The sequence below is a fragment of the Manis javanica genome, chromosome 1 (assembly GCF_040802235.1).
Source record: "Manis javanica isolate MJ-LG chromosome 1, MJ_LKY, whole genome shotgun sequence".
NCBI classification, from domain to species: Eukaryota; Metazoa; Chordata; class Mammalia; order Pholidota; family Manidae; genus Manis; species Manis javanica.
Genome location: NC_133156.1, coordinates 92,460,815 through 92,487,698, shown reverse-complemented (window position 1 = coordinate 92,487,698; position 26,884 = coordinate 92,460,815). Strand labels below are relative to the sequence as shown.

Below are 26,884 nucleotides of genomic sequence, written 5' to 3'. Positions count from 1 at the left end.
TGACAGTTAAAGAAAAGTTGGCAAATATGTGCAGTAGGATGACAGATCACTCTGAGTGGAGACAGCATAAGGTTCTTGGCCACTTGCTGTGTGAGGCGCAGCCCACAGACCTTTCAGTGGGCCGGATGGGATGACCTCAGCCCGTCTGTGGCCTTGCAGACTGGCAGGCAGCAGGAGGACTGATGCTGGCAGCCATTTACCTGGTGTGGTGAGGAACAGTTGAGCAGGGCAACCTGAGACAGATGGCTGCACCCCTCAAACGGGCACTGAAGGGGCAAGTGAGCTCCAGAAAGGCAGCAGATTGCACCATGTTAGATGCTGTTTGCTGGCCTGCTGGGTTTGGTTTGAGCAGAGAGTCACACAGAAGAACTAGCTGCTCAGGAGGGCTTTGGCCTAGCTTTCCAGCTGCTCAGCTCTGCAGGGGTGGCAGGCATCCAGGCACACTCCCTGGGTCATGGGCGACGTGAAGAGGAGTTGCTGCTGTTCTCATTACCCTGAGCCCTTGTTTCTGCAGATCTACTGGTACCACAGAAGGGAGTGGGAGTGGGAGGTGGGATGGGCACTGTGGGAAGGGAAACAAAGGTTTCAAACTGGTGACACAGAGGAGGGTATAGAGCCCAGGCCACCTGCTATTCTGTGCCAGAAGTGAGGATTGGTTCTCAGTCAGCAAGTCCAGCAGTGTCTTTACATTGCTTATTCAACAAACCCATTTTTTTATTAACGTATCATTGATATACACTCTTATGAAGGTTTCACAAGAAAAACAATGTGGTTATTACATTTACTCTTATTATCGAGTACCCCCCATACCCCATTGCAGTCACTGTCCATCAGTGTAGTAAGATGCCACAGAGTCCCTATTTGCCTTCTCTGAGCTACACTGTCTTCCCCGTGACCCCACACACACTATGTGCACCAATCATGATACCTTACAATCCCCTTCTCCCTCCCTTCCCACCCGCCCTCCCTCACCCCTCCCCTTTGGTAACCACTAGTCCCTTCTTAGAGTCTGTGAGTCTGCTGCTGTTTTGTTCCTTCAGTTTTGCTTTGTTGTCATACTCCACAAATGAGGGATATTTGTCTTTCTCTGCCTGGCTTATTTCACTGAGCATAATGCCCTCTAGCTCCTTCCATGTTGTTGCAAATGGAGGATTTGTTCCTTTCTTATAGCTGAATAGTAGTCCATTGTGTATATGTACCACATCTTCTTTCAACCAACCCATTTTTAAAAGATTGTAGAAGTAATTGTCATCATAGCAAAAATTACGAATACATATTTATATATGTGTTGAAATGTATTTATATAAATGTATAAATATATAGTTGTTTCTATATAAATATGAATATTTTATGAGATATAAAGAAAATTTTAAAATAATCTTTAATCTCATTACCCACATATAACTATTGTGAGCATTTAGACATATTTCTTGTTTTTCTTTCTGTACCTGTCCTCATTATATCTATGTTGAAATTAGTTAACATTCCTATCACCCTGACTGAGGGTGTTCAAGTAAATTTGTTCTTTTCATAATTTGTCAAAATTAGAGTGACAGTCTGTGAAAATCTTTGTGGGAAAATTGAAATAAATGAGTTCTTACACTCTTCAGAAGTCCAGAGAGCCTGATTAAATCTTAAACTCCAAGTTCACTTGGGATTTGCATTTGAATATCATTGAACCATCTGAATGAAAAGGAACACACACACACACACACACACACACACACACACACACACACGCACGATTTTTCTTGTATAGGGTTTTAGCACATTTTTTAGTTCTTTCATAGTATCCCTCCAGGAAGAAAAAGGAGTTATCTCTAGTTTTATAGGTGAGGACAGGAGGGTTAAAATGGGTTAAAGACTAATTTGAGGTTCTAGTCCAGATCTCAAAGTCTTTGGACTTGTCTTTGCAGCAAGAAGTAGTAACAGTAATAAGACTTGGGAGGAGAGAAATGTCAGCTGCCTGAGTTAGGCAGATGTACGTACACTGATTCACTTACATAGTGCTATAAAACAAGTCAGCCCAAAACTTAGTGGAGTAAAACCACTGCCATCTTATTATGCTTATAGATTCTCTGGGTCAGTAATTCAGGCAGGGCGCTGTGGGAATGGCTTCTCACTCCCCCATTTACTGGACCTGTTGCTGGGATGGGCTAATGGCTGGGCTCAGCTGGGGCTGTTCTCCAGAGCACCTGTAGGTAGACTGTCCTTGGCATGGACGTTTTTCAGCATGGTAACTGGCTCCCAAGAGTGGGGGTTCCAAGAGATCAAGAGTAAATTGCATGGGCTTTTATATAGCCTAGCTTCGAAAGTCACATAACGTGATTTCTGCCACCCTCTATTGGTCAAAGCCACTGTAAGTCTGCCCAGATTTATGGGGACCAGATATAGACCCCACCTTTTAATAGAAGGAAACAATTTGTAGCCACTTTTTTAAAAAAAAGGGTCCATAAACGATTTAGTATGGACTTCATTGCAGCACTGATTCAATAGGAGATTAGCTTGAGCAGAAGTAAAGCTGTATCAAGAATGAGTTCATTGTGAATGGGGAAATAAAAGATGAGCTGTGTAGCTTGTGAAAAATTAATGAATAATTAAGGTGAGGAGAAAATTTGTAGTTAACCTAAGTACCTGGCAACTGGGGAGTGGTTTAAATAAATTATGAAAAATGTGTATTAAGGAATACCATGCAGTCATTAAAAGTAGTGTGATATACCACTTTAACAAAAGAGAGAATGGAAACCGTGTGATCATCTCAATAGATGCTGAAAAACATTGACAAAATTCAACATCCATTCATGATAAAAACTCTCAATACAATGGGTATAGAGGGAACATATCTCAACATAATAGAGGCCATATGTGACAAATCCACAGCTAACATCATATTCAGTGGTAAAAAGCTGAAAGATCAGGAACAAAATAAGGCTGTACATTCTCACCACTTTTACACATCATAGTACTGGAAGTCCTAGCCATGGCAATCATACAAGAAAAAGAAAAGGCATCCAAATTGGTAACAAAGAAGTAATACTGCCAGTATTTGCAGATGGCATGATACTATATATTGAGAACCCTAAAGACTCCACCAAAAAAACTATTAGAACTAAAAAATGAATTCATTAAAGTTGAGGATACAAAATCAACATATAGAAATCTTTTGCATTTCTACATACTAGTAATAAACTAGCAGAAAGAGAAATTAAGAAAACAATCCCATTTGTAATTGCATTAAAAGGAATAAAATACATAGGAATAAATTTAACCAAGGATGTGAAAGACCTATGCTCTGAAAACTGTAACCATTAATGAAGGAATTATAGAAGCATAATAAATGGAAAGATATACAAGAATTAGTATTGTTAAAATGCCCATACTACCCAAAGCAGTCTACAGATTCAGTATAATCCCTATCAAAATACCAATGGAATTTTTCACACAATTAGAACAAAAATCCTAAAATTTGTATGGAACCATGAAAGATCCCAGATAGCCAAAGCAATCTTAAAAGAGAACAAAGCTGGGGGTATCATAATTCCAGATTTCAAACTATACTACAAAGCTATAGTAATCAAAACAGTATGATACTGGCATAAAAAGACACAGATCAATGGGACAGAATTGAAAGTCCAAAAATAAAGCCATGCTTATATGGTCAATTAATCTATGCAAAGGAGGCAAGAATATACAATGGAGAAAATACAGTCTCTTCAATAAATGGTGTTGGGAACACTGGACAGCTACATGCAAAAGATTGAAGCTAGACTACTGCTTATACCATACACAAAAGTAAACTCAAAATAGATTAAAGACCTCAGTGTAAGACCTTAAACTAAAAACTCCTAAAAAAAAGACAGACATAGGCAGTAAACTCCTGGACATCAGCCTTAGCAATATTTTTTTTTGGATCTGTCTTCTCAGGCAAAGACAATAAAAAGCAAAAGTAAACAAATGAGACACATCAAACGAAACTTTTGCATAGCAGAGGAAACCATCAACAAAACAAAAAGGCAGCCTACTAAATGGGAGAATATATTTGCAAATTGTATATTCAATAAGGGGCTAATATCCAAAATATGTAAAGAACTCATGCAACTCAACACCAAAAAAATCAAACAACCTGATTAAAAAATGGGCAGAGGACCTCAATAGGTGTTTTTCCAAAGAAGACATACAGATGGCCAACAGACACATGAAAAGATTACTTAGGGTTCAGTGAGTCTCAGCCACATGTTTGGGCTGGTCTCTACGGCTTCTGTTGTTAACTAGCCAGGTGCCTCTTGCCATTCAGGCACTACATTTTTTTATGTTTCTGTGTCTTCAGCTTGTAAAGTGTTCTTAATACCTGTTACTTCCCTAACTTCTGGTTAACTCAGTGGACTGAACTATTGCAGACAAGCACTCTTCTTGTTGAACATGGAGTATCTATTGGAAGTGTAATAGATATCAAAACTGAAGAAACTTTGCCAAACTTTAAGCAACCATAAGAAATCCCATGTGCCATTAATAAAGAGGCAGTCAAAGTCTGCATATAGAGTAGGGGCTGCAGCAGGATGGCACATGTGCAATGAAGTTCAGGCCTATGAAAAGTTGGGAAATAGCTTCTAGCCTTCCCTGCATTAACTCCAGGAATCAGAAAGAGCTGTTCTTACCCACAAAATGGGGAGTAGAAAAACCCTACTCACCAGCCAATGACTATGGGAGGAGAGAAAGGAACTCGCCAAACCTGGGACCAAAGCCCACATCACTCATACATGAGGTGGTAGAATTGTTATCTGTGGGGTCTGAGCCTCTCCAGCTGAGACATTCACACAAAGTTGTCTAAAGCCAGTGGAGAAGGTTAAGGGAGCCATAAAAAGAGATCAGGCTATAAGGCCCTCATTGATAATATATCTACTCTATTTCTCAAACTTTCTGTATGGGATGTTGTAATTCTCTTCACATCCTTCCAAATAAAATAAAAACTGTGGTATGCTCTATGACAAGAAGTTTTAACTTACAATAGTCTGAGCTCATTTCCTTGAGTAAAAATGGTATCACAGTAAAACTGAGTTATAACATTTATAGTATTTGTCATAATACAGACCTATGGGTTAACTTAACCTACGAATAGCTCGAGTAATGAGTAAGCTGTGTACCTGCTGTGTGTGCGTAATGGGGAGGGGAAGAAATGTGAGTCCTTTTTTACACAAAGTAAACATTGCATTTTGCAGTTTTAAAACCATATGGCAGGTATGAAAACACACCTGGCCACTTATGCTGCCTTCATTTGGGATGAAGAGTCTTAACGTTGCATGCAAGCATACCTCTATGCCTACACGAATCACCACACAGGTCCTTTTTTTTCCTAATTTAAAATCATTTAACAATATGAACCAGGAATAAAGACCATTCATTCTGCTTGAACCTACACAGAGCAAGCTTAAATAAACCATATTGTGGTTGAAAATTTTTTCCAGAAGGGGCTATACAGTGGGAGTGCCACAATTTATGGTGAGAAAACATTCAAGTTAATAATTTCCAGTTTTAAATCATCTCATTACAGAACCTCATTTCAATACAATAGTTACCTGATGCATAAAGTGGATGGGCACAAAGGTTACGGTAGATGTATGAGCTTTAATGTTCAGCTTTGTCCTGTTGTACATACACGAGGGACAGAGCCATGTATGCAAGAGTCTGGGTTTTAGAATCTGATCCTGAACCTGGACTACCAGGCAATGGAGCCTTGAGCAAGGCCCTAGCTTTCTGAGCCATATTTTCCTCCTTTGTGAATTAGGGTTCTCTGTCTAGAAGACTTGTTGGGAAGGTAGTAATTAGGCCACTAGCATAAAGCTTGGTAAATTAACAAATGGCAGCTGCTACAGGACATGGCATTTCATATCTGAAATGTACCCAGGGTTTTTTCATAAAGCAAGTGTTCATGCATCTGTAGACTTCTAATGTCTGAAGATTTAGCACATTTATTGGGTAAACGCTAGACTGATTTTATGAGATACTTGTCTTGCCAATGGGTTTCAGCCCTGGGCAAGTTCTCTATGGATTCAGTGTGACCAAAGAAATTGATAGCAAAACGTTCTTTGGGGTGAACAGGTTTATTACCCGGCTTGTTCTCTGGCAGTAGGTGGAGCACTAGTGTCTCTGCCTCTACCCAGAGCACTGGGCTGAGCTCTCTACATAGTGCAATAATAGCTTATTGCCTAAAGGTGTGGAAGCGGCAGCCCAACAACAGGCCAGTTACATCATCAGGTGGTTTGAGTTCAGTGAGGATCCTGGCCATAGGAACCCCAACTTCCTCACACTCCACCCCTCCAGGATTCTCGCCTTACAATCTACACGCTTTCAAACTTCCACAGTGGTCCCTGTGTGAGAAAGCTGGAGCACTGTAACCAGATTCCACAATAGCAGCAGAGGATGACAACAACTTAGAGATAATAAAAATTAAGATACAGCAAGATTTTGATACAAAAAGTTTAATAATCCTCAAGCCAGAGGAGGTTCCTAATAAGAAAAATTATAATAATCCTCAAGCCAGAGAAAGTTCCCAATCCACAAAGACTTTAGGGGTGATAGGACACATGTTTTAATGTCACCAACATAGGTAAATCTTGTCCATCAGGTAGGATGCATGCCAGAGAGTGGTCCTGTGAAGAACTGTAGCAGGAAGGGGTTCCTTCCAGGTCTAGTATACCATACTTTTACTCCTTTCCCCATGGGGGTTACTGAAGGGTCTGTATATAGTGCTACTGGAGGTGTATGCACTGGCCGTCAAGGAAAAAGATGAACTCCTGAGGGAAGCAATGAGAATCCAGAAAGAAATAATACCTGTTACTCGCAAGAAGAATTTACAGGGCCCTATGAAGGTTATGAGGACCCAGATGTGGGTTGGCTGCTTCTCACAGTCTTAAAAAGATCTACAGAGGAGACCCAAGAAATGGCAGTGTGAGAACGTGAGCTACAAACTTCAGTAGATTTCCTGAGGAGGGAAATGGCATTGATGCAAGAGGAGGCACTCTGGGGAAGGGAGAGAAAGGTGCCATCAGCCCCAGAAATGGAGGAGCGGGAGAAGAATGAAGGGGTGCTGCTGGAGGCACTAGCACCTCCTGTATTGAAAGCACGCTCAGTGGTTGTAAAGAAAATAAAAACCCAGTAGCTCAAAGTTCCCCAAGGACCGGAGCAGCCTCCTTCCCAGGTCATGGAGCACTCTATGGTCCGCCCCTATACTCAGGCTGAGCTGGTAGATTTGGGCTCCTGGTTTAGGCAGAAGCCCTCGCAGTCAGTATCAGCTTGGCTCCTGCATCTGTGGGACTTAGGGGTGGGTGGAATTGTTCTGTCAGGATCAGAGATGGGAAAGCTGTCTTCCTTGACAGTGCAGCCTGCTTTGAGGCAGCAATTACAAAATGCACACCAGACCCCAGGGAGTCACTTCCTCCTCGATTGGCTTATGGCTGCACTTCGTGCTGTGTGGCCCAATCCGGGTCATCTGCCATCCTCTCCTGTTAGATGGCAGACATATGCTGAGCACCAAGAGGTGCTACGAGAGCTAGACATAAGAAATACCATCTATGGTCCAGAGAATTATAACCCAGATGAAGAGATTTTCACTACTGGGATGAGAAATATTGTACTTCAAATGGCTCCTACATCCCTCTTTGGGTCTCTAGTGGCCATTCTTTCCCCTCACTTAGGGCATCCCATAAGCGAGGTGACACATATAGTAGCAGAGAGTCCCTATCAGGAGGGAGGAGCCCCTGTACCTGAAGATGCATGGTACACAGATGACTCCAGCTGTGGGCAGCCCCCAAAATGGAGGGCCATAGCTTACCATCCTAAGACTGAGACAATATGGATGGAAGATGGTGAGGGCTAGAGCAGCCAATGGGCAGAGTTAGGGACTGTGTGGCTTGTGATCAGCAAGGAACCCTCCCCTATAGTTGTCTGTACTGACAGCTGGGCTGTCTATTGGGGCTTGACCCTGTGGCTACCAACCTGGTACCATGCGAACTGGCTGGTTGGTCACTGACTCCTTTGGGGGCAAGAATTATGGCAAGACTTATGGGCCTGTCATCAGACTAAAATAATTACAGTATACCATGTGACAGGCCATTTGCCACTGGCATCCCCAGGAAATGATGAGGCAGATAAATTGGCCCAGATACATTGGTTAGAACGAAAGCCTGCCTCTGATGTAGCCCAATGGCTACATCAGCGTTTGTTGCATGCAGGACAAAAGACAATGTGGACTGTAGCCTGTCGGTGGAGCTTGCCTTTGACCTTCAAAGAAGTTAGTAGAGCCTAGCAGGAGTGTGTCATATGCTCCAAAAGGAACTTACACCGAGTTCCACAGCAACATGGAACAATAGCTAAGGGGCCTATACCCCTCATCAGGTGGCAGATAGACTGTATTGGGCCTCTACCTGTGTCAGAAGGATATCGGTATGCGATGACTTGTGTAGACAGAGCTACTGGACTTCTGGTTGCTTTTCCTATCCGTTGTGCAGACCAGCAGATGACTAAAAGAGGCCTGGAGCATCTCTTTGCTGCCTATGGCTGACTACAGGTGATTGAGAGTGATCAGGACACCCATTTTACTGGACACACTGCAAGAATGGGTACCACAGCTGGGAATCAAGTGGAAGTTTCATCCTGCCAACTATGCCAATTGTCTTGCCAATGAGTTTCAGCCCTGGGCAAGTTTGCTATGGATTCAGTGTGACCAGAGAAATTGACAGCAAAACGTTCTTTGAGGTGAAAGGGTTTATTACCCGGCTTGTTCTCCCACAGTAGGTCGAGCACTAGTGTCTCTGCCTCACCCAGAGCACTGGGCCGAGCTCTCTATATAGCCCAATAATAGCTTATTGCCTGCAGGTGTGGAAGCGGTAGCCTAGCAACAGGCCAGTTACATCATCAGGTGGTTTAAGTTCAGTGAGGATCCCGGCCATAGGAACACCAACTTCCCCATACTTATATAAAATTTTAATCCTTTCTTGACTTTTTTCTATTTCAAAGTCACTTTTGTATACATTTTTCCTTATGTGTTAACTTTTCAAATAAAGGTACAAAATTGAGTATAAAATCCACAAACCAATAAAAATAAACAAAGGGGAAAAAGGTAGGCTCTTCCTTACGGTAGACTGCCTTCCAATAGTAGAAGGAATAACAGAGTTAGGAGATCCCCAATGAATGTTGACATTAATAGATCAAAGTTTTATGAGGAAAGGATATTTACATAGGCTCAACCTGTCTCCCCACCAATTACTTATTAAAAGGGAAAAACAGTCAGTGTAAAAACAGTCAGTGTATAGTGAGAAACCCGGTACACATCACCTTAACCAAATGATTAAAGTCAACGCCTACATCCCATACCTCCTGATTTGAGTCTGTGAAAAGCACACAACTTGAGTTTTGTGTTGTGTGTTTAAGTGAAAAAAGAACATAACCTGAATCAAATCATGAGAAAACATCAGGCAAATCTAATCTGGTAGACTACTACAAAATTAATGGTCTGTAATTCTTAAAAACATAAGATCAATGAAAGTAAAGGGTGACAATAATTCCAGATTGAAGTTGACTTGAGAGACATGGCAATGGGATGCATGGGACAAAAAGCTGTAGTAGACATAACTGGGACAAGTGGTGGGACCTGAACATGAACTGTGGATGAGAGGATAGTATATCAATATTAAATTTCTCAATTTTGGATAACTTTGCTGCCATCATGCAACAGAATACCCTTGTTGTTAAGAAATATATACAGAACAAAAATAGTGAGGGAGAAAAAGTAGAAAAATTGCAGCCCCAGGCTACAGGGGTTCACATCTGTCATCATGTCCTCAGCTATCCGGTCTGCTTTACTCTTGTTCCACTGAACCTTGGGGAAGGTGTGCAGAATGCTAATAAGGGAAAGGCATTCTCTTTGAGCAGAGGTGAAATACCATGTATACTGTGAGTGTCTCATTAATACAGTTTGGCTAGATGAGTCACAGTGTGTGAAGAACTGGTGAGAACCCCAAGAGCACTGTTTGAAACCCGGATGTGATCCTTGTTGACCTGTTGAGTATTTTATTTAGAGCTTTAATTTTTTTTAACAATCTCTAAGTGGATGGAATTATGAGAACAGCATTTAACTTTTTGAAAGTATTTTTCTGTGCATAAAGCTAATCTTAAGTCATTAACACTGTTAAAAAGAAGAAGGATTAAAAGTATTCCCATTTGGCAGATGAGGAAGTAAGACACAGGTTAGTACTTGTTCAAGGTGTTCCTCTTAGGCCTTGAGCCTTTATCCTAGTGCCTTCTGGGACTGGGTTCTTCTATAGACCATCAATTCTATGTACTTTTTGGAAATAAAAAATAAAGTAAGAGCTATAAGAAAGCAAACATATTTTCTCTAGTATAGTTGAGCAATAGTTCTTGTCTTGAAAAGCAAACTAAATCAGGAAGTTGCCATCTCTAATTGAAAGTGTATGGTTCTATGAAATTCGTTAAATAAGCTCAATTTGACTCATGTGTCTCTATGTAGAAGACTTCTGGATATTGCTAATTCATCACTACAGCTTGAATGGTCTGGTGTCTTTCTCTTCCAATAGTGTGTGAGCCACAGGATCTGTGGTTCTGCTTCTGTGAGAGTTGGTCGGCCCCGAGGCCCAGGTGTTTGTCTTGCTGAGAAGCAGCAGAGCAAAGCACTGATGGAGCGGGAATGCCATCCCCTGCACCTTGGCTCTGCCCCTTGCCAGCTGTGGCAAGGATAGTAATGAAGGTGACAACAAAAATAGTACCTACCTCCTAGGTTATTGTGCAGATTAAATAAGTTAATACCTGCAAATAAGTTGGAATGGTACAGGGCAAATGAGAAATGCTTAAACATTTTTTAATGCACATAAAACTATTTTAATATTTTAACCATTGTTCAGTGGACAGCTCTGTGGTATTAAGTACACTTACATTGATGTTGCACAGCCATCACCACCGTCCTTCTCTAGAATTTTGTCTTCCCAAATGGATGTTCTGTACCCATTGAACGTTAACTGCCCACCCTGCCCTCCCGGCAGCCTCTGGCAATCACCACTCTACTTTCTGTCTCAATGAATTTAAGTCCTCTAAGTGCTTCATGTAAGTGGAATCACACAATTATTTGGTTTTTTTTGTGACTGGCTTATTTCACTTACTATGATGTCTTCAAGGACCATCTATGTTGTAGCATGTGTCAGAATTTCCTTACTCCTTAAGACTGAATGCTATTGCATTTTGTTTATCCATTTATCTGTTGATGGACACTTGCTTCCACCGTTAGCTATTGTGAATATGCTTCTATAAATGGGTATACAAATATGTTTGAATTCCTGCTTTCACTCTTTTGGGGAGTATATGCCCAGAAGTAGAATTGTTGAATCATATGGTAGTTCTGTGTTAATATTTTGAGGACTCACCATACCATTTTCCACAGATGTTACACCATTTAACATTTCTACTAGCAATGCAAATGAATTCTGGTTTCTCCACATCTTTACCAATACTTATTTTCTGTTTTTATATAAAAGCATTTTCATAAATATAAAAATATTGGGGGCATTTAACAACCAATAATGTAATATTCATGCCAAGTTATTTCCTTAGTCTTTTTAAAGAGAGAGAGGGATGAGTAAAATATTTTAACTAGTGAAAATTTGGCAGTTTCCTGGTTAAATTGGATACTGATTGAAATGTTTACCAGCAAAGTTTGTACCATACTCCTTATCTTGAGTTTTCTGCCCTTTCTCCCTACATGCCCCCCACCACCATCCCAACTTTTCTTCCCCCTCCATTGCTCCCAAAGCACTCACCTTTTAAGGAGAAATGCAATTCATAACAAGTAAGCTCATGTCAAGAACTTTAAAACCAAAGAGTTCTTAGTTTATGTGCTGAAATGTGTAGAGTGGGTTTTGCTCAGTTTTATCTACCAAACTGGAGTAAACCTACCTCCTCAGAGTTTTGAACAACTTGAATGAAGAACAGACTTGGAGTGTCTAGCATATAACCAGCCCTTCCCTGAAAAAAGATGTGGAAAAACAGACAGAATGAGAAAGTTCTGGTTCCTCTTTGACCCGCATTTTCTCCTCTTGACGTGCCTCCCTGCTTGGTGAACACTGGCCATGGGTTGCAGCAGGCACCCATGCATGAGGAGGGTCCCACCCCTCTGTAAGCAGTTCTGGAGAGCTCTCCGGATCCCAGTGTCAGGTGGTGATACAGGGCATAGTCAGGCCCTTGAGAGTTCCTGGAATAAGTGGGTCGAGTGTCTGGAATGAGATTCCTGGGAATGACACCTCCCAGCTGGTTTTCTTAGTGCCTGCATGTGTGCAGCCAAGTGTGAGCTAAGCTGGTGTCCGTGCTGCTTACAAAAGTAGCTGCTCTGACTGCACCCTGAAACCGGCACCGGGCGTGTGCAGTCCCATGCAGCCTGAAGGGACACATGGTACATCTGCTTGGGATGCCAGTGTGACTAAGTTTGTAGGTGGGCACTGCTTATATTTTAAGTCCTGAACCGCAGATGACTGTGGAGTAAAATACAAAAGAGATGTTTGTTTTTTTTGAAAAGAGTAAAACTGAAATTAGACAACTCATGCTTATTGGACCTTGAGCTGTGCTCACATACCTCTCTTCACTCCCAGTTCTTCCTGTGTATTACCCTCTTCTGCACTTAGGGTTATTTGGCAATGAAAAGCTCATTAATACAGGCAGACCTCAGATATTACGGGTTTGGTTCCAGACCACTGCAAAAAATGAATGTCACAGTGAAGTAAGTCAAATGAATTTTTTGGTTTCCAGTGTCTACGAAAGTTTTTTTGCACTGCAGTCTATTAGGTGTGCAATAGCATTATGTCTAAAAAATATACCTGCCTTAATTAAAAATACTTTATTGCCAAAAAATGCTAACCATCATCTGAGCTCTCAGCGAGTTGTAATCACTGATCATAGATCACCAAAACAAGTATAATAATAAAAAAGTTTGAAACATTGTGAGAATGACCAAAATGTGAGACGCAAAGTGAGCAAATGCTGTTGGAAAAATGGCAGCAACTTGCTCGATGCAGGGTGCCACAAACCTTCCATTTGTAAAACAAACAAACAAACAAACAAACAACAGAAAATGCAGTATCTGCAAGACACAGTCACGGGAAGCACAGTGAAGTAAGGTGCTCCTGTGCATGGTCTGGGAGGCTAGGGGTGTGCGAGGTCAGCAGATGGCTCAGAAAGGCAGGCTCCTGTCTCCTGACAGCGTGTGCTGGGTAAGATCAGATGGTTCCAAGCTGTGCTCTCCACATGTCAACTGTGATCTCAGACAAGTGAGGTAGCTGCCCAGATGTCTCCACATCTGTAAAATGGGAATGAGATCAGTGGAGAAGATTGTTGTGGGTTAGACATGGTGGTACTGCTGCCAGGAAGAACCGCCTTGGAAATACTGGGGGTGGTGGAAGTGTGGAGGCTAAGGACCCGAGCCTCACTAGCTGCTTCTCCAGCCCCTCTATTGGTTCCTCTCCTGACTCATCCCTGTAGCAAGGCTTCTACATGCCGCACTTCACAGCCTTCTTTCTTTCCTTTCTGGCCTCTTCTCCCTGCCCTTCCTCTTTCCTAGATAACCCTTATCCTTCCCAACTTGATATCAAGAAGGGGGTAAGGCTGAGCTGGGGGAGGGTCTTGAGCTGCCCTAGACCATTCCATAGGAGTCCACCTCCCAGGCCAAAAATAGGTGTGCTGCTCAAAGCTCTCTGACAAGAAGGAGCATGAGGATGGCAGAGGATGGAGCTCTAGGAGAGGGAACAGGGAATCAGGGATTTTGAAGAGCAGATCTAGAGCTGTTTCTTCAATCTCTATCCCCACTTCCCATGAATGCAACTCTGAACATGTTTCAGGGGAAAGCAAACCCTTGTTGATTGTGAATATTGGCAAGCAGGCAAACTGAGGAACTTAGAGTATTTAAATTAATAGTAATTACAGTAATTTATGTCATAGGTTTAACAACTAATGCCCAGTGAACTGTATGTGGTTCTGTGGCAATTACGTGTATCATTAGTTGTGCCAGGCTAACTTGGCTGGAAGAGCTGTTACCCACGGGGTGAAACTCTGCCCAGCTACTTGATTATGAGCTCTCACCTGGTGTTCTCATGGTCATCAAACAACCTGTACTCCTTTCAATGACACTGCTTAGTAAAAACAGTTGTAAAACATCCTGGGCAGTCTCCCTGGTCCTCTCCAGAAGTTCAGAGACTTTTGGAAGGGTGGGGACAGAAGAGTACAGACTTTGGGGGCTGAGGAATGGATCAGACACAAAGCCCAGAAGTGCTGTACAATTTCCTCATTCTTGTCTTTACTTCTGTAGGTGTGTTTCTCCACCCAACTTTCTCTCCCCTCCTTCGAACATGAGACTTGAAACTTTTAATCTAGAAAGCTGGCCTAGTTAAACCCATCATTGAATAATGTCTTTTCTTCTCCCTGGCTTTTCTGTTCTTTGTCCTGTAATTAGTTTGTGCTTCTTCCAAAGAGTCTTTCTAACATTTCTCCAGTGTTAAATGTGTGTTCTATTAGATTGTAAACTATTAGGGGCACAGAGTCCTTTCTCCTATGGCATCCTTTCCTACCCCTTATGTGCACTGTAATTGTTCGTTATGTGGCAAAGTCTCTAATAACTAATGAAACAGATTCCCTTATTGTTGTATTCATTCGTTTTGATGATAAGGCACTTGGAAGGCATTTTAGAACTTTGTATTTCCAAAAGTCTATGTCATCATTTTGCAACCTAATGTACCAAAAATAAAAAATTTGCATCTTCATTTGGCTTCATCACTGTGTACACTTCCACACAAATGCAAGCAGGGCTGTCATGTCTGCAGTAGAAACGGTGAATTCTGAAATTGCATCCAAATCCTGTGAGGAACTAGTGGCTGATAGACAATTTGGCTCTCTCCTCTGATCAGCAGTAGATGAGTAGTGCAAGGGGATTTATATACAATACCAGGGTCCAGGCCCAAGAAGGAAATACCTGAAGATTAGTTACTGATTTAAGTCTGAAGAGGAACATTAATTATATTTAATGTGGTTGATGTCCTGGCTGTTATATAAATAAATTTCATTGAGCTTTGGACTAAAGAATCGTAATATCAGGAAGCTTTGGTGTCTTACAGTGTGTTTACAAGAACATCCATTTTTCTAAACTTGGGACCTTGTACTTTTCTAAGAGCAGTGGTACTGCATGTTAGAACAGAAAGCGCAGAAGCCAAAACCAAAATATTGTCAGCTTTGTTGCCCAAATGGGGTAAATTCTTTCCCACAAGAGAGCCATTCCTTGGGTATTTTATACACTTTTCAAGTAATTTGCAAAATCATGATTTGTATACTCTTCAGCCTGCAAACTTGACATTAGGTTCACCCCCTCCTAACAACTCAACTCCCTTCCCACCCCAGCCATTCTGTTTCCTCCTACTGCTCCCTGTGCTGTTGACATAAATGAATAAAAATATGTTTGCTCTAACATAATAGGGTACCTCCACAAGTCTGGTTAAAAAAATAAACAAGTGCCAAGAGTTGGTTTTAAATACAAAGCAGCTCTGTAATCTAGTTCTGGAACCTTGAGAAGAGCGCTTACAGCATTTCCGTCTTAGTCAAGTAGAGATAATAATACTTGTTCATCTATCTGATGGGGCTGTTACACTCATATGACATAATTTACATAGTAGAACTTTACAAATGTATATGACTTTTATGAAACTGAAGACCCCAGAATATTTGGTCCAAGTCCTGTGACTTTATGTTGGCACCATAAGTGATATCTCATGATTTTCTCACAAGTCTGATACTCCATAAACCCTAAATGTGTGAACTGATGTTAATTTCATGTCCTACTTAAAAACAGAGATGCTTCTTGCTCATGAGAACTAGCCTAGATTGCTTTACCTAAAATCAAGTTGACCTGTGTTCTTGATCCATGACTATATTGTTATCATGTCACCATTTGCATGGTGTGGTCCATTTGAGAGCTGAGTTTTTGGCATACTTAAAAAATCAACTGTCCTGAATCATGTATTAATTCACACTCACTAACAAACAGCATATGCTTGCATCAAATAGTACCCGTCTGTTCTACAGCAGAGCCTTCTAATTGAGTCTGTTATATTAAACTTGTCTTCTAAATATAAGTTTAAAGTCAGCTCCTTTGTATATCCTTAGAACAGTGGGGGTACTTCCACTTCTTTTCCTCTTTAATTATACAAACTTCTCTTTATGTAAATTGGCACGTTGAGGCGACTTTCTGGTGCTGAGCCATGTGCTGTTTCCACCTCCACCATCTGAAGTCACAGAGTGAGTCGGCTGCCACTTGCTGACTTCCTTTTTCTGCCCCCGTACCTGTTCTTCCTCATCCTGTTCACTCTTTTGCCAAATTCTGGCCTTGCAAAGCATCACCGTGTTGTTCTTGCTTCTCTCTAAATCAGACTTGTAAGGTTTCACGGCACATAGGCTTGTTGCAGCCTTCATTCCCCATATTAGGTCCCCTTCCCTTCATTCTAATTCACTTACATCCTACCCCACCTGGTCTCTGATTAGCTCTTCATATACAAGCTGTTTAGGCACTTTCGAACTTCCTACAGTTTACCATGGCATCATTCATCTTTCTTTCTGCTGTCTTTGAACTTCTGTGATTTTTTTTGGCCCCCATTAAAGCTGACTAAATCATCATCATACATTTTGAAAGACTGTGATCATTTCCAGAAATTCAAATGGATCAGTTAGGTACGTGAAAGGCGTCCTTCACAATAGAACTGACATTAAGGCTTATTCCTCATTATATATTTTTTTATTTTATGTAACTAGACATGAAAACACATTTAAGCTTTTATTCTGATACAGATATTTTAAAGTAATACATTTTAGTGGTACAGTACTTAGAAAATGTGTAAGAATCCAAAAAGTTAAGGAAAATCCCAGAGCCATCCTTTTAGAAACAAGTGCTTTAATATTTTGGTATTTCCTTTTAGGCTTTTATCCCCTTAATTATAGGGCATTTAATAATATAATCTTATGTAATTATTATAATTAAGAGTATATACACACAGTTAATATGTGTATATATGTGTGTTGAATTAGAATTGTGGTGGTGTTTTCAGTTTATAGAACTTCAGATATACTGTTTGCAAGTTATATGGCACATAAGTGCTAAGTCTACTGAGTGAGGGGGCAATTGAGTATCATCAGTTACCCTAAAAAAACTAGCTGATTATCTATTATACAGCTCTATAAACTTTATATTTTATAACTTATTTAATAATTGATTATATTATAATCTTACTATTAAATAATTTTAAATATATATGATTTTTAGCAATACTCATACATCTTCATTGGGTAGGTACCATTTTTCCCATTTTACAGATGAGGAAACTGAGTGTCTAGTTAACTCGCCCATGACTGAGTATGACACTATTTCAGGCACATTTAACCCCAAAACTGCTTCCCTTTTCACTCAGCCACACCCCTTCTTACAAGGTATCTTTGTCAGTTTAGGCAGAAATTCACCTTTTGTGGGGGAAAGAGGAATAGAATGGAGAGGGTACCTCAGTTTAAAAATGGTAAATTGTCTCAAATGTGTTCTCAGCATTTATTGATCAATATGACTTGGCTTATCATGTGATGTATCACGTAAGTAGTATCATTTAATTTTTTGGTTTTAATCTTGTTACAACCCTTATGTTCCTGATATAGTCTAACTTGGCAATATTAAATATTATCTTAAAGTTTTCTCCTTTGATGGACATCTGAGATGCAAAAGCATCTCTAAGAAATAAGCCTATAATTGTGCTTTCTACACTTTCTCAAGATACTAGCATTAACTTATATGGTTTCCATAGGAAAAACAAAATAAATTCATCTCCTTAGTGAGATGTCCGTCATGCCATTTTTTTAATACCCTCAGAAAAACCTAGTGGCTGCTGGGCCAGTCATCAAACATTTACGTGCAGGGAGGCAGTGACCCTTCCACAGAGTATAAAAATTAGAACTTTGGAATCAGAGGTGTTCTGAATCCTGACTCTGCCACTTAACTGTCTTCATGATCTTAGAATCACATAAGCCTAGATTACCTAAAGTATCTGAGTTTGTTTCCCACCTAAAACGCAGAGATTCAGATTCTTTTCTTGAAGGGAGATACAGGGACAAAGAGGCAAAATATCTGGTACATAGTAAGTACTCATAAAGTTTTCATCTCTTGCATCTGCTACTTTTCATGTATACAGCTCAAAGAGCTTACATTGGTTGGAGAAACAAGACATATGAAACATGGAGAAAAAAGTCCTCATAACCAAGAGGTTGTCTTCTTTTCTTGTACTTAGCTTTGACCCATTTGTGATCTATTATTTTTCTCTTAATAGGCAAGGAAAAATTAGGCCAAGAGTGTTCTATTTTCTAAGACTCTCCACTTTGCAGAAATATCCCTTGACATTCTGGGCTGTTTATGTTAGTTTTTGAAAGCGTATAGGGACAGTGTGTTAGCAGTGACTTGCTCCTGTTTGAAAACAGCCCAGGGTACTGTCATTATATAACCCACTAAGTATGTTTAATAGCTGTAAAATACAAACATTTCCATGGAGTATAAAAGGTTAGGGAAACATCTGTGTCCTTAAAGTATTCGTGTATCTATGGAGAACAGGGAGAATCATTTTAGGATTGGTTCTAAATAATTTGGAGCATTTTGCCCCTAACCATCCTGAAGCATAAAAAGTTCATATGGAAGTAGAAATGAGTTGAATTCCTTCCCTTCTTTTAAAAATAGTAGAAACTCATCCATACTAATGATTTTACAATTCTTTCTATAATCTTAATTGTTGGTGCTAAAGTTTTAAAATTGGGTTTGGATGCATCCTACCCACACAGATCTCGGTAGGGAAGATTAGACTGTCTTGCTCTGTGCCTAGTTGGTAGCAAAAGTGGTGGCTTTTGTCCCAAAAATACGTTATTGTTTTTTTAAATTACAATTGGCTAGGAAATCCTAAATCTAGGAATCATTGCCTTTAATTCTCCTCCCATATAGAGCAAAGTCCTAGGTAGACCCCTTACTCCTATGCCAGTCTGTAGGCTGGCCCACCTCTATGTATGGGCCTTAAGATCTCCAGGGTTTGCTTTGAGCTACTAGATTTTTTTTTAAGTTAGACATTATTGTTCGAACTTGCACAGTGGACCAAAATTAATTTTACTCTCACATGTGAGTTGTAGAAATGAGGTCCTGTTCTGAAAAGATGTCCTGGGTTTTGAGATCCAGTCTTGGTAGAAGCAGATGGCATCTTAGGTGCTCAAATATAATCCCTTCTTGAGGAGAAAATAGTTAAGGGCCTTTAGTATCAAAGTGGGATCAAAGAACTCTCATATGTACATCTTAAAGCTCTCTACATTTAATGCATATTTATAGAAAAGGATTAACTGTTTTCACAAAGCTTGAAATAGTTCCTCATTTTCCTGAATAATTAAGACAAAGAAGCATCCTAACTATTCTGGGCCTTAGTAACAACACTGGAAAACTGAGATCGGTAGCCAATCAGAGACTGTACCTTTTTTTATTATCATTATTAAGGTATCATTGATATACAATCTTATGAAGATTTCACGTGGGCAACATTGTGGTTACAACATTCACCCATATTCTCAAGTCCCCCCTACCCCACTACAGTTACAGTCCATCAGCATAGTAAGATGCTAGAGTCACTACTTGTCTTCTCCATGCTGTACTGCTTTCCCCATGACCCTCCTATATTATGTGTGCTAATTACAGTGCCCCTTAATCCCTTTCTCCCTTCCTCCCCACCCCCTTGCCTTTGGTAACCACTGGTCCCTTCTTGGAGTCTGTGAGCAGAGACTGAAACTTTTAAAAATAAATCATGTAGTCTCAGTTGGTTACCCTTCTTTCCCTACCTAGGAAATTCTAATGCTGAACTTGAAAATTTAGGTATTGCATTATTAAAGGAGGTGACCACAATCCCTAAGCCACGTCTAACCTGAATAGCCTCTGAGGTTGTGTGTTGATTGATGACTTTGGAGAGTTCTTAGAAATGTGTGATGGGGAAGAAGTTCCAGGAAAGGTGTGGAGGGCAGCCTTTAAATAAAGTTCACCTTCCTTTAGGATCTGGATAGTATGGCTGGGTTGCCATCAGGTCATTGGACTTAGTAGGGCTAAAACTGAAGAATACAGCATCTCTGCCTTTCAAGCAGAAAGCTGAGTACACCAATTAGCAGCCGTTACTGAACACCTACTGTTTACCTGGCTACTTGGTAGGGATATAGAGATGGATGAGGTGCAAGCCTCTGTACTTCATGTCTCCCAATTGGAGTGACTCGATGAAACCTCCAATGTCTACCACATGGGATGGTGAAAATAATCATTTTTCCAGATTATTTAGAGTGCCTGAGAATATGTATTGGGTTGTTAACAACTTCAACCTCAGGTTTGCCTCTTTTTTCAAAAGAAAATTCACTTTAGGGAAGTTTGATCATGTGGCACCTAAAGCTTAAGATTAAGTAGCTGTGAAATGCTTCAGCAACCTTGTGTGAAGCCAGAACACATCATGGGTCAAATTTACTGAGTGTATTGCCTTACTGTAAATCTTGGACTTGGAGTTCTCATCGTCATGTCCCACCCCTGACCTCTGTCCTACCTTTAGGGTCTTGGAATCAATTTTCTCCCTTTTAGAGCTTTCCTTGAGGTATGTATGTCCAGTAATCATTCTTTTAAGTTCTGAGAGAGGAGAGAAATCCATTTAGGTATGCTCTCCAGGTAAAAGCTGGTCTCTCCTTTTACGAGGTGGCTCAGTACAGTTTGATTTGAACTATATGCCTGAGAATATTCAGGGTCCCTTACAGAAATTGTGAGTCACATAAAATAACAATGTGTACATAAAATGCTAAATTCTGGCAGGTTTCTATGAAGTGGTGATTCATATCACGTTCCTAATCTTCTTTTCCTTAAAGGGACACATATTAAATAGCATAGTATCATTTCATAAAACAGAGATTCTCAACCTTACTTTTTGTGATTCCTGCTGACCCTCCCTCCACTGGAGAGAGTATACCCCACCTATCTAAGTATCCTGTAAGTATGCCAAACTTCTGGTTGTTTAACTATAATAACTTCAGGAGGGATTTTGTTTGTCATACTGTCACTTTGTGTCCTATCCACAGATAGACTGGCACAAAGCAGCCACTCAAATCTTAATTGAATAAGTGAATGAATATTAGGAGATGACTAGCAAAGGAGACGATGGACTTGGTGTCTCTGTGTTTGAAGGGAGCAAATAAAGTGGCTGAAATTAACAAGTGACCATGCCAACAGCTTAATGAATGAGATGGGTCTTGGGCTTTTTTTTTCATTGGATTTTGTGGATATTCTTTGGAAAATGAGCTCCTTAAGGTTTCTTCCATCTATCTCTAACTTACAGTTCTATTTCAAAACTGTTTCTACCAACACATTCTTATACTACTTCTTAAACCTCTGAATAAGCCCTGTATTGTGATTTCCATAGAACGCTATTGCTTTAAGGTACCGTCTTTTAGCCAGTGTTCGCTAATGTTTATAAGCATTTTGTGAGTTGCTAATACTTCTGGAAGTTCTTCACTATGTTCCCATGTTTCTTAAGGTTCAAGGCAGTAGGTAAAGATGAACTTTAGAGGAAATCATGCTTAACCAAGTTGCTTTAAAATAATGATCTGCCCATAGGTTTGACAGCAACAGGCACCTTCCCTGGCTCACTCAGCTTTAGCAGCAGCCTGGCACTGGGCAAAGGGCAGGGGCTGCGGCACTGAGGGACCTCAGTTTCAGCCCTTGCTCTGCCACTGACCCAGCAAATAACCACAGGTGCTCCCTTACCCTTGTATGACCCAGGTTCCCTCACTTCTAAGAGATAATGCCTGTCTCTCAGGATGGATTATGAGAACCACACAATAACATGGAAAAGTGATTTATAGGCAGTAATGCTTGCTTAAGAGAATTCTTTTAGCAGCTCTGTGATAGCTTTTAAATGGCAGGGTTGTTACCCATGGCTAGTGGCTCTTATCAGAAGTTGTTACTTAATAAATGCTGAATAATGCAGAAATATTTGCAGGCAACCTATGTGGCCCAGAGGATCTGCTTTTGTGATAAGACATCCCCACACTCATAACCTTGGCATATGCTTTGATACTTGGTCATGAAGGACGGTTCATGGCTGAAAGAGCAGTGACCAGGTATGTGGTTTGGTGAGCCAGGTCAGAGGGAAGGAAGGGATGTGTAAAAGGAAGCCCCCAAGGGAAAACATTTGTTGTTTGTCCACTGCCCTGTCCCCAGTGCTTTAACTCACACCTGGCCCATAGAATCAATGAACTGAGCATTAGTAAGGTGAGGTCTATGGAGTGGTACTATATTTGCTCCATCAATGGGCACACCCTTATTTTATTAAGGTAAATAGGCAAATAAGACAACCCCACACAGATACTTTAGAGACCTTTTGTTAATCTTTCCTGATAAGAGATATTTGTTCATCAAATATTTTTATGGAGCATGTGGCCTATGCAGGAAAGTGAACTGAACACCGAGGACACAGACATGTCTTCTAGGAGTTTACTAGTCAACAAAGTGGTATAGAAGGTGCCTGCAGCGAGGACATTTTGAGCAAGAACAATCAGGGAAGACTTTGGAAAGCAAGTCACCCTTTGATAGGTAGAATTCCATCAGCTGTGGCATGGCAATTTAAAGCTTTGGGGTCAAATCTTCTCTTTGACAGGGTAATGTCAGAGTTTGAGAGCCCCTCAGCAGCTTTCCTGGGCTGGTGGAATCTTGCATGGGTTATGGAGACATTTGGGGGGAAAAGGCCTTAGGGACCAAGATCTGCTGGGGCTTCTTTCTCCTTTTAGGTGGGTTGGTTGAGGCTAGAAGGAGGCAGCAGCTAAGGAAGAAGGTGGCAGTGAGAGCTCTTCCTTTCAAATGTGACCTCAGTACCCACTTTCATGTTGGGGAGGGTGGAATCAGCACAAGGCTTCTCACTAGGAGTTTTGTTTTCAAGCTCTAATGTGTCTGAAGGTATTATAAAATGGAAATATCTTGCCAGAAACGGGAGGCAGTCTTTCAACTGAAATTGAAATGAGAAACTGGAGGTCTTAGAGTGACCTGAGGAGATGCAAGAGTAGGTCATGATATATGGGCATGCCGGGTGTCTTCAAAGAAAACCCAGGATAAGACAATAATAACTTGTAATGTACGTTCATTAGAGGGATGGTGGTTAGCTCACTTACTGAAAATTCACTGGAAGGTAATTTTTCAGCAAATATTTGGGTGCTTTCCGTGTGTCAGGAACCACGGTAGATGTGAGGGAGATGTAAAGATGAATCCTTTCCTCTGAGGGATCCCCAGTTTGGAGAGGTAGACATGACTGAGTCACAGAGAAGGCTTCAGTGATGAGTGAGGTAACAGACACGTGAACCAAAGTGCTGGGAGCATGAATGAATGCTGACTTCGAGATCCACAGAACTTGGTTTGAGAAGGTGTCAAACACAGAAGGTGGGAGAATGGCTTTCCAGGTACAGAGAAGGTAGAGAGCAGAAGCTCTCCAACCTGATAGGTTGGGCTGTGGTCCTGGAAGGGGGTGCTGGAATGTAAGCTTCATGTAGTGGAGGAAAGGGAAGGTGTTCTAGAACTTTGTAGGAAATGGGGACCCACCAAAGGTGTTGAGGAGAAGAGCATCAGTAGGACTGTGTGTTAGAAAAATGCTTCTGGTGACAGTGACGAGAGTGGGTGGAGGAGGAGTGGGGCCTGGGAGGCTATTTGAGGGCTGTGGCAAGCATCCAGGCAGGAGTGGTGAAGGCCTGGGACCTTGTGGAGGAGGTGCAGGGGAGGGTGCTTCCAGAGCTTCCAGAATTCCAGAGTTCTTCCTAGGGTACCTTTCCTAAATGTGAGCAATGTCGTCTAAAGTTTAGAGCAGGTGGAATTTATTAAGAGGAAGAAGATGCTTTTTGACAGTTATCTTTGTTGACCCCCATTGGTACCATTAATTGGAGACGAGGTGTCCCTCTTTTAAGGGATAGAGCCACAATGGAAAATTGAGAGCTGCAGGGAGGGGGTGGGGAAAAGGATGATGAGATGTCTGTGATGTTATGTCCCAGACTTTCCTGGTCCTCTTCCATATCTCACTGGTTCCTTTTCTTCCTCATACATAAACAAAGACATTTCCCCAAGTTCTTCATATGTTTCTTGTTTTTCCTCCCTCCCATCCAAACATTTCTAGCCCTAATGTTTTTGCTCTTCACTTGGGCAAATGACCACTCAGCTGTAAAGTGGGATAAATTACCTGCCTCACAGAGGCATAAGACTAAATGAGACAATGCATAGAAAACACTGCCTAAAGGCTTGAAATGAAGTGCTCAATAAATAAGCATCTAGTATGTATTTACATATTTACATTATTCTGCCATATTTTATATGGATATACATTTAATCTCCCCTTTCTTTTGAATTCCTCGATGGTTTTGTATTATTTTTTATCTTAAATGTTCAGTATTGTGTTTGTTCCAGTAAGAGTTCAAAAATCTGATTTTAATTCCTTTTGTCTGCCAAGATGATATTTTGGACTCCTCATCAGCAGAGCATGGGACTGGCCTCTCTTAGGGATGGATGGGTAATACCCACATCCATCTCTCTTTTGCTAGGGACCAGGGGTCCCATGAATGACATGGCTGACGAGCTGGCAACTGGGGAACAAAGAAGCAAACACTGACATTCCTGCCCCACGTGACTGTAGCTCTGCTCTCCACACACATTGTCTTCATTAGAGGAGTAATCTGACAACCAACAAACCAAATTTGTTTTATAGCCACCAGAATGAAAGTTTGGGTTGAGGAGGGGAAAGGGATCCTGTTTATGAGGAAGGCTAAGAGCTGGCTGCTGTGGCAGTTGAGGCTGCCGCGGGCTGTTGAGACCACAGGCAGAGGACGTGCAGTCCCAAAACAGGGAGGCCGTGTTCTCGACAGACAAGTAAGGCCGACGTGGTGAAGTTTATAAACAAGGTTTGTGTTGGAATAAAGAGTATGGGCTTGAAAACTTTGCGCACTGCTGTCTCCACTCCTTTTTACTTTGGGGTATCTTTTGACCAGGTAAGTTAGCCTTGTCAAGGCCAAGAAATAAGTGAGGGAGGGATTTTAGAGACTCTGGCATCCATAATAAAGGATTTGGGTTGGATGAGAAGCCTTAATTCCCTCCAGGAGTGGGAAAACACAAGCCCTTGTAGATTTTTTGTTCAACCCCAGAATTACCAGGATCATCCAAGTTGTTGAGCCACTGGACTAATTCTACAAGCTTGTTAAGGAAAGCTGTTCAAAGCAGACCGTGCTCTAATTGACTTGAGCCTGTCTGAAGCCTATGGCATCATGTCTGTGAAATCGGATTGCTATTCTCCTATTATTTAGTAATTTTGACCCATAGTTCAGTATTGCATTTTTTTGTTAGAAATAATTTAATATTGTTAAATCCAAAGCTAACCTCTTTCTGTGCTTAATGTTTCAATAGCCCTGGCTCTCCGTGTTCAATTTTGAACTGCATGAGTTATTTTCTAGTGAATTGTCTCAGTGTTTATTTGATAAATACTGCCCTTACAAGTAAAGTGATGTTATCCTCTGTTTCTAGCTATTGTGGATGATGAAAGGCTCTCTGCAGAGGAGATGGATGAGAGGAGGCGGCAGAACATCGCTTATGAATATTTGTGCCACCTAGAAGAAGCCAAAAGGTAACATCCACTCTTTGTCTGTTTGTACACCTGCTCTTGGAGATAAGCTTTGGTATACTAGGCTCTTAATAATTCATCAGCAGTCTTTTTGGTAGCAGGGTAATAGGAGAAGACCCACCTGGTTTTTGTAAAAAGTGAGGCAGAATCGAGAAAAAGTTGCTACCATGGCCAAGATCAAGGCCCTAGGGAGGGGTCTGATCCATTTTCTTCCTCAGAGTCTCCCAGGAAGTCTCTGGGCAAATTGCAGATTGTTTCAAACTCTTCATCTCATTGGTGTGAGTGGTGGGGGAGCAGCAAAGACTTAAATCAACTTCCTTTTCCCCCAGAGCTTCCTCAGATCTTTTTCCCATCCCCATCCCAAGTATCATAAATGCCCAGTAGGACAGTAGCGTGTTGGACTGAAGTTGGTTGGTCACTGGAGAGTAGGTTTATAACAGCAATCTCCTTTTCAGTCCATGGGTGTGTGACCACTTGGGATACATTGTCTCTAAAATCACACTGATTCTTTTAGACTATTTACACTGTGTCAGGTTCTCCAAGGAGAAAATGTAGATAAAGTCTTTGCACATAGGCCGCTGTATCAGGGAATCAGAAGAAGTTTGTTCTATGCCGGGTGCATCCTGCAGTGTCCGTATGCTATGAATTAGATTCTGATTTAAGGCTTTGTGCTATGATGGAGAAACAGCATTGCTCCGTGGACCAATGATATCTTCCATCTCTCTTATCTGTATAGAAAATAAACATTTAGTTAATGGTCACTTGTGTTAATTATCGCTGATCACTGGTAAATAGCTATCCACAGAGCCAAATGAATGGGGTTTGTAATCAGTGTTTTGTAAAAGAACATGCAGTGACGCATGTGCTAATTTGGCCTGGAAATTGCTTGCAAGGGGATTTCCCAGAGTTCTTTAATATTTTCATGGTGTCTTATAACTCTAAGTTCTGAAGACTAAGTTTGAAAGGCTATTTAACATGTCTGTGAAGTCCACAATTAGGTTGCAGGTCACTGAAGACTCACTGTCTAAGATTATTAGAAACTTGCTTTTTGTCAAGTTGTTGCTTAAAAATGTTCGATAAGGAGAGTGATTCATACACATTAAAAATAAACAAGTTTTCAGTGAAAA

The 26,884-nt window shown here is 41.0% G+C and overlaps 1 protein-coding gene across 1 annotated transcript in view; it reads left to right on the top strand.

Annotated features, from left to right (window-relative positions):
• Window positions 1-26,884, top strand: part of IQGAP2 (IQ motif containing GTPase activating protein 2) — a 265,034-nt gene that overhangs the window by 18,334 nt on the left and 219,816 nt on the right. Inside the window, exon 2 of the mRNA XM_017640236.3 lies at window positions 25,661-25,760. Coding sequence (XP_017495725.3) covers window positions 25,661-25,760 — 100 coding nt within the window. The remainder of the gene's footprint in view (window positions 1-25,660; window positions 25,761-26,884) is intronic.